This window comes from Hemiscyllium ocellatum, chromosome 19 (genome assembly GCF_020745735.1).
Source record: "Hemiscyllium ocellatum isolate sHemOce1 chromosome 19, sHemOce1.pat.X.cur, whole genome shotgun sequence".
NCBI lineage: Eukaryota > Metazoa > Chordata > Chondrichthyes > Orectolobiformes > Hemiscylliidae > Hemiscyllium > Hemiscyllium ocellatum.
In genome coordinates, this window is record NC_083419.1 from 24,602,211 (window position 1) to 24,619,845 (window position 17,635).

The 17,635-nt window shown below is 38.3% G+C and overlaps 1 protein-coding gene across 1 annotated transcript in view; it reads right to left on the reverse strand.

The window, feature by feature from the left end:
- LOC132824664 (protein O-mannosyl-transferase TMTC2-like) overlaps positions 1 to 14,893 on the reverse strand; it is a 183,816-nt gene extending 168,923 nt beyond the window's left edge. The window contains exon 1 of the mRNA XM_060839302.1: positions 14,537 to 14,893. Within this exon, the coding sequence (XP_060695285.1) occupies positions 14,537 to 14,619 (83 nt within the window). The 5' untranslated portion in view covers positions 14,620 to 14,893. The remainder of the gene's footprint in view (positions 1 to 14,536) is intronic.
- Positions 14,894 to 17,635: the final 2,742 nt, after the last annotated feature.

The following is a 17,635-nucleotide window of genomic DNA, read 5'->3' on the forward strand; positions in this document are numbered from 1 at the left end:
TCATTCAAAAGAAACTGACTTGGAGGAGACTCCTCTACAAAGGGACACAATTCTTCAAGAACATCTGCAGGCAAGAGGAAGTATGGAAAAGGAACGCCGATGCTCTTAAGGCCAAGGACCACATTCACGTTTTGGAGATACTTTCCAAAGCTTTTGTCAGAGATGCAGCTCTAGCATCAGGCTCATGACCAGTGATATGGAATTTCTTAGGTTGTCAGTTATACTCATTAGCGAGTAATTGCTGACGAAGACTGTTTGCCATGATAATGTCACTTAAACTAATAAATGCTTATTAGATTAGATTACTTACAGTGAGGAAACAGGCCCTTCAGCCCAACAAGTCCACACCGACCCGCCAAAGCGAAACCCACCCATACCCTTACATTCACCCCTTCACCTAATACTACGGGCAATTTAGCATGGCCAATTCCCCTGACCTGCACATCTTTGTGACTGTGGGAGGAAACTGGAGCACCTGGTGGAAACCCATGCAGACACAGGGAGAACGTGCAAACTCCACACAGTCAGTCGCCTGAGGCGGGAATTGAACCCGGGTCTCTGGCGCTGAGAGGCAGCAGTGCCAACCACTGTGCCACCGTGCCGCCACTGTGCCGTACAAATGATGTAGCTGCTAAACATAAAGCTAAGCACTAACGTGTGCCACACGCCTAACGTAAAGGTCTCCAAATGACTGCATGAGTGGCAAAATCGGTGATAAATTTAAAGTCCCAAAAGTCAAACAATACCTAGCTGGAGTGAGACAAAAAATATATGTCTTTGGTTATTGAGCTTACTGAATATTTAGCTTTCTCTATTAATCATTGTATAATTAATCAGTCTAAGGTGCTAAATTAGAGGTAGAATTTTGATTCTGTAATTTTGAAATTTTTAAAATCCTATGATAGCCTGTACTTTCTTCATTTTGTGTATGGCGTTAGCTCAATGATCCACGTTTAAATTATTAAATCAATTCAACTGTTTAGTTCAAGAAAGTAATCAAGTAACTAGCCTGGTGCCACACTGCATTAGCACACTGACATGTTGCACCACAGAATCGAAACATATGAAATTTATTTTGTGATTGTTTATGTAAGGATTTCTCAATGCAGCCAAGCTGTCTGGAGTGGCACAAAGCAGAGACACAGAGGTGCAGAATAATGACTAAAAAATGAGTTAATACTAATGCACCTATTGTGTTAGATGATTCTAAGTAGCACAGGTAGAAGAAACAGTCCTCCTGTACTCATCTTGGCAGACATGTATGATAACAAACATTCAAATACATTGAAAACTTTTTTTATAAAAAAAAGGAAATGAGGAACTTTTGTACCTAATTTAGGTTTCTTATTTAAAACCGTGTTAGAGATTTTAATCAAAATTTGTCAACTCATGATTAGTTGGTAATACTCTCATCTGTGAAGCAAAAGCTTCTGGATTCAATTCCTACTCCAGTACATGAGCAAAAGAATCAAGACTGACTTGTCAGTCCAGTACCAAGCAGTTGGAGACACCTGGTGACTGACAATTTCACCAGATTTCCTTTTGTGAGAAAAATCAAAGTTATGACCGCAGCAATAATTGCTGGTATATTAACTATCATTTTCTCTTGTTTGGTGTTCCTCAACAAATTTTATGCAAGAGTAGTCCCCACACCGCATCTTCCAAGATGTGTGAAGGAAATAGAATATTCCTCTCCTCATTATTCTCAATCTAGTGATATTGCAGAATAAACAACACATACAGTGAAACAAAGAAATATTAAATGCAAAGCTATTTGATAAGATTTTCAGGCAATTATTTCAAATCTATGAGCCACTCCACAAAGCAATGGTTTATCCTTCCCAGTATGTTTGTAAGACAGATCCACATATTTCTCTTATCACATTCTCTGACCATTCAACCACATGTGTGTAATGCATTTTTGAAAAAAATGGAGAAAATAGTGCCAGAGCATGATCAACTTGCATACGGACACTTAACCCAACTTGAATCAGGACAAAGCTTTGGATTTCTTTTTTCTTTGTTCAAATACGTGAGTTTGTGAAAAGATACTACAATATTGTTTACAGCGCAGATCATCCAACATTCTCAACAAAATTAGTAATTATATAAGGACTTGATCCGGTCATGTAGTACGTCAATCAAAACCTTATCTCAATGTATAAAGATTGACATATATCCTTGCTTATATTGATCAGAACTCATTTCCTATCTTCAAGGAGAAAAATGTGAATGCTGCATTATTGCACAGATTGCAGCCAGCCAATATACCTTTGAGACAGCTAAATAACAATACAATATGTGAAACTCTGGAATGAAAGGTACCCATCTTACTGTCTGTGCATTCAGTTGATAATCAACCTGCTTGTCAGACTAACAGTCAACTATATATATAATGTAATAGTAATCTAAGTAATTATATAACAAAATATAAAGATAAGTAAGTATAAGCAGATGGGAACCTTGCGAATCTATGTACAACAAGGTCCATACACAGGATGTCAATGCAAGTTTAACAATAGTATTTTGCACCATGCTGTCTTTCCTCAGTAAAACCTGGTAGAACAGTCAAAGAGATCAAAACAGCTAAGTAGTCAAAGAATTATGGGATATATCTAGCTCAGATTCTCCCTTTCATCTTCCAATCCACCCATCCCAAGGTTTACAATATCGTCAACCTCAAATCTACCTACCCACTACCCAGTTGGTAGTATACAATGGAGCACTTGCAAAAATGTTTTTGAAAGGCTTGGACCTCAAAATGGACAGCCCACTTGAAGAACCAGTCTCTATCATTCACATGTTCATTATCTGGATTCCGTATAATATGTTTTGATGCTGGTAAAATATCCATTCTTTCTTATCCAATGTAACAGAATACAATGCTCTAAGGGAATATTAGATTAATGTATAAAGGAGACAGAAGTAGAAAGATATGTTTTGTTTAAGTTTAAGAAAATGGAAGGGGCTCATGTGCAACATACAGGATAACATCAACTAGTTGGGCTGAATGGTCCACTTCTGTGCTGTAAAATATGATACAGTGGTAGATTGGCAGTTGCAGGCTCCAACATAATTCTAAAGTTACCTTAATTTTATTCAACCATCAAAATAAAACTCGCTGGCCAATTAACCACGATGGTGCAAGTTATGCCAGATTGTGCAGGTGTGAGCTTTTTCCAACACCTTTAATCTTCTGCTTTCAAACTCCTTTGCCCTCATCCTTTTAACTGCATTACATTATAAATACAATGGGTATGAAATTAAATCAAGAACAATGCCTTCCATCCTAAAAATTTTCCTTTAGCCAACAAAACAAATATAATTTAATTTAGTTATTTCACTTAAAGGTATCCTATAAGTAGACATTTTATTTTCCTCTACTAATCACTTTTACTTCCATCACTGCACCTAGCATCACTCACAGCAATAGGATTCCTTCTTAAATTCTGGTTTTACCAATGCCTAAATGAAAATCACAATATAGAAGATTGGAAATTTTAACTCTTGCCATCAGGTTGAATCACTTCACTTTGTTTTAACAAATTAAAGATGCATCAGGAGTTAATCGTGTGGAGAAACACAATTATACAATGAAACCATAGTGTGAACTACATTTAATTCCAGTTCATTTGTGCTAATGGTTGGGGGTTGCTTTAATTCAGTTGACTGGATGGTTGATTTGTGAAGCAGTGTGATACCAACAACATGGGTTCAATCTCCACACCAGCTAAGGTTGCAATGAAGAACTCTCAACCTCTCCCCTCACCTGAGACATGGTGGCCCTCTGGTTAAATCACCATCAGTTGTGTCTCTCCAATGAGAGAGCAACCATATAATGACTTGATATGCAGTCAGCAAGTGTAAAATGCAAAGCTGATAGGAACAAACACAATGCAAATTGCTGTGTAAGGTAATAATGAAGTTTAAAACTTTAATCACGCCAAAATTGCATCAATTTTCATTGTCAAGTTGTGAGCCTTAGCACTGTAAATTCTCTTTAAATCATCATTCTTGTACAAATATATCGACAGTATAGAGCATTTCAAAATCTTTGTCACATCTCCATTGAAAGAGAAAAAAGTGTTCTTTGACATTGTCAAATGTGCTAAAGTACACATAAGAAAGTCTGATTAACTTAGCCCTAACTTAGTCGTTCTTGTGCTTTTCTCTTGGCAAAATATTCATTATTTTGTAAATTGGGATGATGCAATTGTTAAGGGTATAAGTGAAACCAATTTGGGCAAATATTGGTGACCAGCAGCTCACATAAACTGGGATTTGAAAACATACAAATTTGGAGTAGGCCTAGGCCGTTTAGCTACTTGACCCTTCTCCACCATTCAATGACATCAAAGTTGATCTTCTACCTTAACCAACTCAATTAGGGCATCAGCTGTTGCTCAGTTAGTAATGCAATTACCTCCAAGTCAAAATGTTGATGGTTTAATTCCTAACCAAAATTTGGACACATAATTAAATTCAGTGTTGCTATACTATTGGAGGTGTCTCTTGGTGGGCATAAAAGAACCACTGAAGTATATACCTGGTGTTCTGGGATAATAAATATTCATTACTTATCCCTCAAGCAACAACAGATTATCTGATCATCATTGCTGTGTTGTATGCTGTGTACAAGCAGTCTACTCTATTTCCTACATTACAATAATGATTGTTCCTCAATGGTTGCAAAACAGTTTGGGATATTTGCTAACTTTGAAAGATGCTCTATAAATGCAAGCCCATCTTTTCTTTTACTCTGCTGTCCCATTCTTGATTCACTTAATTCCCAAAACACAATCAATCTCAAACTTGAATGCAGTTAATGACTGAGTATCCATAAGCCTCTGCAATAGAGAGCCGCAAAGATTCGGAAACTTCATAGTCATCTCCTTAGCTCCACATCCCACTAAATGGTTGGCTCCTTATCCTGAAAGTATGACAACTAATCCTAGACTCTCCGGCAGATGAGCTCTGACAAGCAGCAACACACACGTACTATTAGGCTGTCCAAGAATTTCACTACCCACAGTCAATAAAAAGGCTGTCTTTCAGAAGGTGCACCAATGTTAATCTTACTGTAATGTCTTCAGTTGAAATTTAACTGTAGAACCACATTCGTATCTGATTCTCAGGATGCACTGGACCCAGAAGTGGACCTGAGCACCACACCCATCGATGTATTCAATACCCTGGCTCCAACCATCACCTCAATAGTTGATGGATTCACATCTGAAAGTTATGGCCCTTTCCTCATTGAGACTAAGGCCAAGTAAAAGGGAATGGAAATGTCTGCATTGTTTTTAATTTGGAACTTGAGTGTTGAAAGCTAAAATATATGAAACAAAAGCCTGAAACAGCCTGGATTTTCTCGTTGCAATTTCTTCCTACATGTAGCGCATTATGATCGCTTAGTATCACAACTTAAATTGATTTTTAGGATACCTCCACAAAATGAATAATTCTTTACTAAGTCCGTACATAATAATCTATGGAACAAAAGCAGATGAGTCCATTTTAACGTTTTGTTTTCCAACTGGGGTTTATCTACCAGCTCCACATTACTGATCAAAGTGTGGAAGATGTTTAGCCTTCACATATTTCCTATTTCATTACTTCACAGAGGACTTTCTGTAGGTCTATTTGTAAAAGAAAAACATATTCATAAAAATTTGAGTTCAGGATCTCAAGACACATTGAAGTATTTTATAGCAAATAAAGTATTTTTGAAAACTCATCAATTGTTATAATGTTGGAGAATGGACATCCAATTTCTGCACAGGAAAGGCACACAAACAGCAATATGATAGTGGCCAGATAACCTGTTCTTAGGTTCTTTTGAGAGATAAATATCATCCAGGACACTAGAGAAGACTTCCTATTCCATATCAAAATAATGATACAGGACATTTTACCCCTGCTGGAGAGGGCAAATGAGCTCACGTAAATGAGCTCCCAATCCACAGCAGACTGAAAGGGGATCCATTCCATGTCACTTTAGTAGTTTTACTGTGCCCTAAGAAAAAAGTAGTGCAAGAATGGACAAAATTAGAACATTTACACAGTACAGTAATAACATAATATGACAGAAACTTAGAAACTTCTTTTGAATATATCTGGGTCGCACTTAAACTAGGATTGCTCCTATCCAGCATTAACATTCTTAACTTTAAGACCCAATGAATAATAGAAGTTGTCTGAATATAAGATGATTCTTGATTAAAAACACTACTGTCATGCCAAGTTCATTTTTATCAATAATTCACAGAAGCAAAATACTTTCCTTAACTATAAATGTGGCAGGTGTATAAATCACATCCTGTTCAATTAGATTTTAGAAAAAGCTTGTCCTCTTAACAAGTGGGCTTGAGGAGCTAATCTATGATAGTGCAAGGATAATTGAGCTCAACAACCAATCATACACTCGATTTGATGAACATCAAGTTCTTTGGAGCACTACCGTGCTACTGTATCCCCATTACTCTGTTCCACTGTTTCAAAAGCAATTGCCAGTGGATTTTATTCCAGAATCCAAACAATCCACCTGGGAACATCAGTTAAAATCATTAGGTCTGTAAAGAACAGCTGAGAACAAGCAGTCTCTTTCCAGTTGTCTTTCTCTATACCTTGAGTGGAATAATTATGGAAAAGGGTTACTACAATACATTGACTGAATAAATCAAAGTTCCTTTTTGTTAGATAGATTCTGGGATTTTAAGTGGTGTTTTGGGGTAGGCATTCACGTTTCCATCCATTGAATTACTGTCATTCAGTAAATTATATTCAGTTTGTATTATGGAGAATTCCAAATTTTTTACCAGTGTTTAGGGATTGCATTCCATGCATTTTTCCATGAAAAGTGGCTACCAGTGGCCTTGGTTATACTGAAAAAATTGGCTGTAACTTTGTTGTAATGCTGTGTTGAAATATAATTATATACTTCAACCAACCAAATTTTACTCAGGTTTTTAAAATCATTGTTTTCAAATCCAACCACATGTGATATTGGAAGAGTTAAGAATAGAATTACGCACATTTTGATTCAGATAATTGTTCCTTTGATGTGCCCAATAATAGATATCTTTTTAATTCATATAAATAAACTTTGCGTCTGCAAATAGCTTAAAAGAAATGATTCTGAACACATAATTTGTTACATCCTGTCTTTTATCAGCCTTCCTAAATGATATTACCAACAGCTCTTAATACATGTGTGGTTCTCAATTAGTAACGTAACTATCAAAAAGACTTCTTGAGCTGTTTAATATATTCTTCAATGGACTTTTCCTGCTGGAATTTCCAATTATTCTCACAAGTGATTGCTTGAAAAATATTTGGGCTAAAGAGATTGCTGAGCCCTTGCCTTAAGAAGTGAGATCTTAATTAAAAACATCATATTGTCTACTTCTAAAGAGATGTTAAAAGTAATTCCAAGTTTAGAGGGAAGGCAGACTAATGTGAGATGCATGACCATTTTTCTCACATATTTTGGAAATGGAGTGTAGTTATTATCAAGAATTTACAATATACTAAATGGTTTGTTCAACCATAGAAGTTGCTTATTGGGCACAATAGCAAACAACAGCTCTGGATTCATTACAGTTGATTAAGTATTAAATATCCCTAACCTCTCAAATTTTGCTAATCCTCTATTCAGTTGGGCAATTTTAAAAGGAAATGATGCACTGACTTTGCTATTTATTTGCATTAAATATGAAAAAATGTTGTCAATGTTTTAGCATGACTTCACTAGCATCTGGGAAACCAGAGAAGAAACAGCATCACAAATGGAAGGAAAATGAGAAAAATAACAAAATCTTTCTAATTATATCAAAATTTACTACTTGTATTATCACAGCTGATAGGAATATTGATAAAGCACCCATCTAATTTCTGTAGGTGGCTGAAATGTTTGCTTCAAAGTACCAAGGTTATTACCAAGATGTCTGATCTAGAAGAAACATAACAAATCACTTAACATAAGCTTCTAAAAAACTGTTGCTTGAGAATAACAAAATATTGCATCAACACGCAATAATTCTCTAATAATTTGCTCTACAGGTCACTAGAACAGACAGGAGTTTACACTGTCAGCTTGCTGATATTTTTAGCATATCCACATTTCCAGATTTCAACTTTAAATTTAAATGGGTGGCAATTAAATATGACAACTCTTTTAATTATATAAAGAAATGTTGAGGTTTTATGTTATCATAATACTCCTTTTTAGAAATGTTATCCTTTAATTCTTTTATCAACAATTTCAATTACTGCAGATTAGCAAAGATCACATGGAATACAGCTTAAAATGTATCTGCAAATAACCAAGTATTATCTTGCTTTACACAACGCAAATGCCTTCACAATGTGGTGACCTAGCAATGATTGCATATTGGTATAGTTCAGAAGCCTACTTTTTCATCTGCAGCTCCATGCTGAGCTCAGCCTTAAAATACTGACAATTAATCTGTATCACTGTTAGACTGTTGATAGACATCTCAATATATACTTCTAATTTAAAGTTGGCTTTGATACAAATTCATACAAATCAGATGGCCGTGTTGTTGAATCTGACCTGCTCTTCCATGCTAGTCAAACTCTTAACTACAGCATGCAAACACGTAGGCAGCTTGATACAACTCAATATATGCCCTGATTCAAAATGCTCGAATGATCGGATTAATTTCATAAAGTCTAATCTGAAAAGAATTCAATCTACCATGCCAGCAGAGCAAAAATACATAATTGAAAGCAAGAATTAAATGTTAAGGAATCATGAACAGTTTACTTGTTAACAAGGTGTCACCAAATAGTCTCTGAATAATCTTATTCAATATAATTTTGAATAGACTTTTGAGAGGGGAATGTAAGTCTTTTAAATATTTCAAATAAAGCATTGTTCGAAGTCTTGTGATTGTTACACAGCTAAATTATTATGTCTTGATTATATCCAATAACTGAATTTATAATATATGTGATGGAAGTTAAATGTAGCTCCTAGATTTCAGAGATTGGAACTTTCAGCAGTATCTTGATTCAGAAATCAAGGATAGTTGTTGAGTATTGCAAGAAATAAACATATAATCCATTATTTGAATGTCTTTCACAAGAAGGATTATAGGATTTGCTCTTTACAGGCAACAGCAGCAAGTTAATTGACTACCCCTAATTTGCAAGTCGCAATATATTTAAAACATTGCCCATGGCATTATATATAGATAAGGCTGTACAAACTTGAATACTTTGTGGCAAACAATAGCATTTTGGGAAGAATTGGACTGTTATCAATTCAAGAGATGGGCACACGATTGATTGTTGTACAAGATTTGCACGCTTAATCCACAAATTGAGAGAGACTAGTTCTTTACACAAGGAAAATACTCTGAATAACTATCAGGAGGTTACAATTGAGGGCTTTAGGTTACAACACAAAGAGAATAAAGCTTATGCATTTATCAATGCCAGTATACTATCAGTTCAGCATTGTTACAAAGGGTGTTGGATATATATCAATGTGAACACAGCAGTTTAATGCTCTCCAATCAGATTCCAGTCTGACTCTTGAGAACATTGAAAATCCAAGAGGAAGACAAGGACATTTGAGATTGGTTGGGCTACTCACAAGTTGTAATATAGCTTCAGTCCTCTAAAAATATGCCTAGGTTGGATTTTGAGGCAGTAATGAGAGCAAAACTGTCGGTATTTGCTGTAAACACTTCTCTGAAATTGAAGCAAATTTGCCCATGCACAGAGAAATGTAAATATCCAGAAGCTGACTTCACTGATTCAATACTTTCCCCTTGGATGTGCTGCTAAAGGCTATCCGAGACCGCAATCAAGTAGTAATTACTGATTAAACTTTACCTTCTTACCCTATCTGTCTCACTGTCAAAACAAATTGAAAGCAATGCATCTTGTTGAAGAATCATAACTGGGGTCTTAACTGCATACTTAGTACATAATTATTCTGGAACAGTTCTGAAAACTATTGTGAAAAGTGATTTATATATTTATGGAATGTCAGGTTTCTCCATTATGACATCAAACGTTCACACAGCTTAATTTTCAAAAAGTTTGTTCATGAAATTTCAGTTACTACCATGATCGTGTGTTTATTTTTTCATATATTTACTTTGCTCTTTATAAAGTCAGAACAGATTAGAAGACGCAGGAGCATAAATAGGCCGTTTAGCCCATCAAGCCTGCAAAATCATTTATTAAGATCATGGCTGAATTGTTTCTGATCTTGACTCCACTTTCCTATGTATGACTTCATAACCCCAGAATTTCTTGTCTGAATCAACCAGTTATATATTCAATGACCCAGCCTCCACTACTTTCTTAAGAAGACAAATTCTGAGACAATAAAATTTAGTCAAAAGTGAAAATAAGTCGGTGTACTATACTTCCTGGCACACTATCTATCAGACTACTTCAATGTCATTGTCTGCTTACCCTACAAAATGACATCTCTATTGCTGATCATTTGGAAACCCCCTTGACTTTGCATTTGATTCCAATGAACATTGGGCAAGGAAAAATCTATTGTCACTAGTTTTTTTTTGTGTGGGCAGCTTTCCCTGAGGTCAGCAACAAGTGACATTGCTTCAACAGTGACTGTGAAATCCACACCATTCTGTGCATTGCATCACCTGTGTATAATTCAAATGTAGCCACAGCCTTCTCCTGTCTCAGTGCATTAAAAAAGCTGCCTGGAAACCAAAGCTCTGAGTGTTTCCACAATGCTATTCTCCATGCTTGTCACAATGAACCCAAAAAGAACAAATTGGTATGTATATTCAAAGATGCACAGCATGAAAAATTTGAAGACAAAGTAACTTGTAATATGCAGCAGACCCAGAATTTCATTGTGATTCAATGAGTGTAAAGCTGCTTTGTCACTGATTTCAATGTGAGGCATTATGAAATGCAACTGATGGCATAACTTGAACATGCCAGATGCATATAACATTTTAAGAATAGTAGCTTCAATATAGTGTCATCCGAAATTCCGCGGTGGTGGTATAGTGGGGGGTGGGGTGGTGGGGGGTGAGGGTGGGGAGAGGGTTGCCACTGTTCTGGGCAATACTTAAATCTTGTCAAACACTTGAAATAGAACATCTGGTGGCATTTAATTTTTTAACATTTATAAAACTAAACATAATAAGACTTGTATTTACGTGGCATTTTTCACAATCACTGATATATCAAAGCACTTTGTAGTCAATAAAATGTTTTTGAAATGCATTCACTGTTATAATGTAATAAACACAAATGCAAATTTGTGCACAATAAACTCATGGACAATGACCCAATCATCTTTTGTTTAAGCATTGATTGAAGGATAAATATTAACTTAAAAACAGAAAAACACCCTGCTCTCTTTTACAATAATGCCATGAGACCACTTATATCTACCTAACAGGGACTCAGTTAAACACTTCATCTGGAAGATGGCACCTCAAACATTGCAGAATTCTCTCTGTGCTCAAATTCATGACTTTGACTTAACAGTATATCTTTGTTGTCAGCATATTGTACGATACTCATTTGTACAGCGAGACTACAGACCTTTTTTACATTTATTCATGGGATGAGGGCATCACTCACTCGGCCATCCCTAACTGTTATGAGTCAACCACATTGCTGTGGGTCTGGAGTCACATACCAGACCAGGTAAGGATGGCAGTTTCCTTCCCTAAAGGACATTAGTGACACCAGAATGTTTTTTTTTCCCTGACAATCAACAATGGATTCATGGTCATCATTAGGCTCTCAATTTCAGATGCTTATCGAATTCAAATTCCACCAGCTGCCTTGGCAGGATTTGAACCCAGCTCCCCAGAACATTACCTGGGTCTCTGGACTAACAGTCCAGCAGTAATCCCTAGGCCATTGTCTCACCCAGTGTAAATTAAAGCATTTTTCTCCAATGTTCACCTTTTGAATCATAGGACTAAATTACTATTATAAGTTAATCGAGAACTTAATACTTTATTGATATATTGTCAAGTGCATTCATTTTATATGAAATCAGGTATTACTCTGATGTAAGAGATTATCTTTTGAACTATGAAATATTATTTAATCAGAGAATTGTGGTGAAATATTAACAGTGCTGCATAAGATATGACCATTCATCTCTTTCACTTTCACATGTAAGTTGGCAATGCCCATTAAAAACTCCATAACAACAAAACTAAAGTTCAGGGTTTATTACAACAGTCTACCTTTACTGGAAAACAGTCTGTAGTCTGGCTGTACAAATGAGTATCATACAATATACCAATTACAAAGGTCTACTGTTAAGTCGAAGTCATAAATTTGAGCACAGACTTGAAGCAATTATAATATATCATATTCACTTTTTTCATAATGTTTGACAGGTCTGTTGAATGTCAGCTCGAGGACAATATTCTATTTACAAATTACTTACGCAGCTTTCATAGTCTGAAAAAATATTCTGGGGAAAATCTCTACACTTGCCCTTGACTGTTAGATGAACACTAAATTAGCTAACGAAAATTACAGCTCCCACCATCCCCCCCCCCCTCCCCACTTAAAAAGAGAACTCCTCAGGAGGTATCTGATAACCTGAATTGAACTGTCATCTTTATAAAACTTCCGAAAATAGTTACAGAAAACAAGTCAGTTAACTTTTAGTCCAAACTTCCAGTGCCCGACTTTCCCTACTGTTTATTCAAAACAATATTCAGCAGGAGGTACTGACAGCAAAAGCTTAAGTGACAAAACATCATGGTCCTGAAATGACTCCATGGGATACCGGCTGACAAACACTTAACTGCCGCTTTGAAATTCTTCTTTCTGCTATTTCAGTGGAACCGTCAACCCATTTGGTTTTAAATGAGTTATTGTAAAAAGTGTTAATTTATTCCAAACCCATCAATGTCGCCAATACAACAGCAGAGAATTGAACATTAAAGTGATATGTCAGGATCCCACGCAGTAGTTCCCGGGCCCATATTTTTGCACCTTGTCTTCAAAATGCTGAGAGTTTGGCGAAGGGCCAGTCACTCTCCTGGTATATGAACTCTCTCTCTCTCTCTCACACACACACACACACACACACTACCCACCACCCTTCCCCCAGCGCCGGCGACTGGGGTGAGTCCATTCTATGGGGTTATACTGAACTGTTGTCTTCAAACACACGTGCTTATTGTACTTGGCGAAGTTCAGGCCAACTCCCGAGCTGACATTTCTGTTCTTTCTATTTGACCTCTGTCGGACTACAGTGCATCAAGCTGGTCCTGCTGGTTTATTACCTAATTGGAAGAAATTCTCCATTGTTTGCAACAGTCGAACGGTGGACCATAGATACATACCAGTCATTTCAATTTCTAATCACTCAAGATGTGCCTCTCTCCTCAGAGAAGACGGTCACACTGTTTTGACAATAATGGGTTTCTTTGGCAAGAATAGAGGCTTATTTATTCTATTACTCGACGTGATAAAATGAGCCTATCAAAGACCACATAATTTTAGTGTAAACTCCCTGACCATCATTTTCTTTGGGTTGAGCCTATCTCTGAGCAGCTCAGTGTAAACAACGCCAACACGCTGCTGCCTGGAGCTGCCTGCATCGTTCGCTGTTGGCAATGGTTTCACTTTTGTCAGTTCCATACCCTCTCTCTCTCTCTCTCTTTCTCAGACGAATCCTCTAAAAACTGAAGCACGGGAAAATGTCCCTACTTGACTGAATATCGGTTCTTTCCCCCCGTTTAAGGGAACATTGCAGCACCAACCTCACAGAGTAGCCTGATGAGAGCCGATCAAGTCAATGTACCGTCAGGTCTAGGTCGGTTTAATTTCAATAGAGCGTGAAAACCCTAGACACTGAAGTTTACCCACGCGTGATTGTTTCACATATATTCCAATTAGGCAGCCACTAAATGGTAATCAGATTAAGTCACCGGAAACTGAATTCAACTCAAGATTCACAATAGTGGGGACGCTTTTAATCAATTTCCAACAATACTGCGGTTTCCTCCAATGGAACACCAGCAAAACTGTTAGGTTTAAACAAGGCTTCACAGTTTCTTAGACAACACAACTGACGCCTTGCTTACCAGGTCACACCACTTTAAAAAAATAAATGCATTTAAATGGAAATTATTTCTCTTTTAAATTTGTCAAACAATGCCGGCAAGTGTGCGGATTTCCGTCATCATAGTGAACGCAAAAATGTAAAGGAGGATTCTCTCCTCGGAGCCAGTGCAGTTTGATTCCTAACCGGGTGACAGGGATGGGCCATCTTTATCTTATCGCTCTCCCCACCCCACCCCCGCAGCCGCCCCCTGTCCAGATTTCACAGCTTCACTGGGAACGGCATCTGCAGACTCTCGGGACTCAACCAAGAGTTTTCTCCTCAACCTCGGTCTCATTCCCCTTCCCTGGGAGAGGAATCCCTTTCACATCCCGATCCAGACCAGGATAGCGTGAACTGTCCCGGCCCAGGCTGGCGGCAGTTTTTCAAGTGACCAGTCAGAAAGTATGAAGAGAGAACAATACCTACCTGTCATCGTAACAGAAGTCAGCACGCAGTGTGTTCAGATATAGGGCAATAGCAACCGCGCTGCACACACATTCAGAAATCATGTCTACTTCAGTATCGCATCGATTCCTCTGTTCACCTCGCCGGCATGGATCCGCATCCTCGGGCTGTTTATATATATATATATATATATATAGCTGTTGTTTTGCTTTTCCTCTTCCTTTGGCCCCCCTTTTTTAAGTCTGTAACCTCACAGCAGACCGCAAGGTGCTGCTGGTGGCCCCGGGACGTAGACTCGCTGTGCAATCGCTCCGCTACATTTAGCAATCCGCTTTTTCATGTGTGTGTGTGTGGATATAAATATATAAAGGCTGCAAACAGTGAATGAGTGTGTGTGTGTGTTGCTGCTTGTAAGAGCGGAGCCGCGTGTGGGGACCCCCGCAGGCAATAGGGCGCATGCGTATAGCCCCGCCCCCTCCTGCCCCTCCTCCCGCCCCTGTCAGTTTCATTTCAGTTTCAGACAGGCAGCTCCGCTGCAGCTTCTGCTCCGTCCTGACTCTCTGTGCTACTGTCACTCAACAACACTGCACCTGCACCGTGTGCATTAGCTCCGAGGGCGGGGGGGATAAAAAAAATCCCTTCCTCTCCATATGAAATTGCAGCGCTTTAACCTGCCAAAGGGTCTATTCTCTCAGTAAGATGCGACAACGTGAGATTCAGGCCATGCCCCAGCCTTAACTCTTGATGCGATGCTGTCGAAGAGAGTTAGAGATTCTCCGCTCATTCGGCTTTTGCAAGGACACGCTTCCCTGGACCATCAATTATTTGCAGTTGATGAATGGCCCCAACTGTCGGCCCGCAGTTCAGCACACGTCAGCATCTGCGATCTGTTTCTTCGAGGGTGTCCCTTTGCAGACTTCCGTCTGTCGTGTGCACTGGGCAAGATAAAACCTGATTATTAACTGAATAACTGAGCCCGATATTATTAAAATGAGCATCAAAAGGGAGTTTATGAACGTACCCTGAACATACTTAGGCAGTATCAGGTTAAAACGAAGGGATAGGTGGTTTGTCACAGTTAAAGCAGAAAATGTGGGACTTGACACGGGATGCTGCCTGAACTGCTGTGCTCTTCCAGCACCACTAATCCAGCACCACTAATCCAGAAACAGATCATCTCTGCTACTCTCTTCTTGGAGTTAGTCAGAATTGCAGATCTCGAGCTGTGGGCTGAAGTTTTCATCAATATAAAGAAATTGTAAGGCCTTTAGGAATATATCGATTTAGAAGTCAGGTTAGGCCATTTAGCCCTTTGAGGTCGCTCCAATATTCAATAAGATTATGACTGATCTGGTTGTGATCTCAATCTCATGTTCCTGCCTATCCTTCCCCACAGCCCATATTCCTTTATCTATCAAAAACCTCTGTCTCGAGTAAATTCAATAGTACAGCCTTCACCACTTGCCGGGAAAGAGAACTTCGCACGCACACTATCAACACTCAAAGAAGAAAATCTCCTCCTTCCCATCTGAAAGAGAGACTCATTTTTAAACTGTGTCTCTAAATTCTAGTCTCCCCCACTGGAGTAAACATTCTCCCAGGATCAATAAAGTCACTTCTCATTCTTCTGAACAATGGATACAGGCCCAGCCTCAGAGGATAATCCCTTCACCCCAGGAACCAGGCCAGTCAGCCTTCTTGGAATTACTTCGATTCCAATTATATCTTTTTATTTACATTTTCTTTATAAATATGCATACAACTCTGCTAAGAGAACGCATCGCCCAATTTGCAAGCACGAGCCAGAAATGTCGAAACCAACAGTAACAGATGGTAACAGACAACGAAAGTGGAATAATAAATTGGGATTGTGTATCTTAAATCCGAACATTAACCCAGTCTCCCACGTATTTTTCCCCCCAAGGTACCGTTTTTGTTATGTTCCACTTTCATGATAGGTGCAACTCGAACCTTTAGCCTCCCGGAAGGACACTCCCATTGTACCATAACACTCCATTGGTGTGCATGTAGATTCAGCGAGATATTGTTTTCCGAATGCTCATATAAGTATATTCACACTTATTGATTATATACTTAATTCTAACATTCTAACTCACTGTCTTAATCATAAACGTTAGAACTCATCCATTATAAAACGCAATATTTTTCATCAATTAGTGAACGGTCACCAACTGGAAGGTTAATTTTTATTCTCTCACTTCAGATGCGGGTAGACGTGTAGAGCTTTGCTAGAAGCTTCTCTTATTTAATTTCGATCCCTATCATTCGCAAAATTGTTTTTTTCTATCAGTACTGCGACAGTAGGAAATGTAAAGTCACTATGGTCCTACCGGATCATAGGGCTGCTCTCCCACTAGAGAGTGAGAGGGACGACTGATAGCGATTGAACCTGACGGTTACCACGCCGCAGGTGAGGGGAGAATTCTTCCTGGTGAGCTCATCCAATGTAGGAATTGAACCCACGGTGTTGGCATTAATCCACATCACAAACCAGCTGACCAGCCAACTGCAGTAACGGAATCCCTTAATACAGTGTCCTTGGAAAGTGTCTGCAAAGAAAGCAAGTAATGTGCTGGAGCTGCTTAGCATATATAGCAGCATCTATGGAGAAAAATACCTGGAAACGTCTCTGGCTTACAATATTCGACGTATTTCTCCCCGTCATTCAAAGTTTACCAAGACGCTTCGGTGGATTGACTCCGAAGTCATAATGAGAAATCATTCTGGTGGTGCCTAAGGATTACATGTCACACACACACACACAAGTTACACCTGCTCTACCCTATACAACCCAGCAACGAGGTGTTGGGATACATCTTTCTTATGTTCTCCGTTGGGATTACTTAAAAGACTAATGGTTCTCGCCTGCTGACCATTTCTAACTCCGGAATTAAAACTTCAAAGGGTTTTTTTTTAAACTACGCAAACATTTCCCCTTCCTGGTCCCTTTCTTAACTGACGGGTGAACTGTGAGAAACATTAGGAATGCATGCTAACCGAGGATCTGCGTGTGTGTTAAACATCAGGAAAGCATCAAAAACAGGAAATAACAAAGGAAACAGACAATCTTTCAGAATGTGTGTTTGCTTTTTCTTGAAC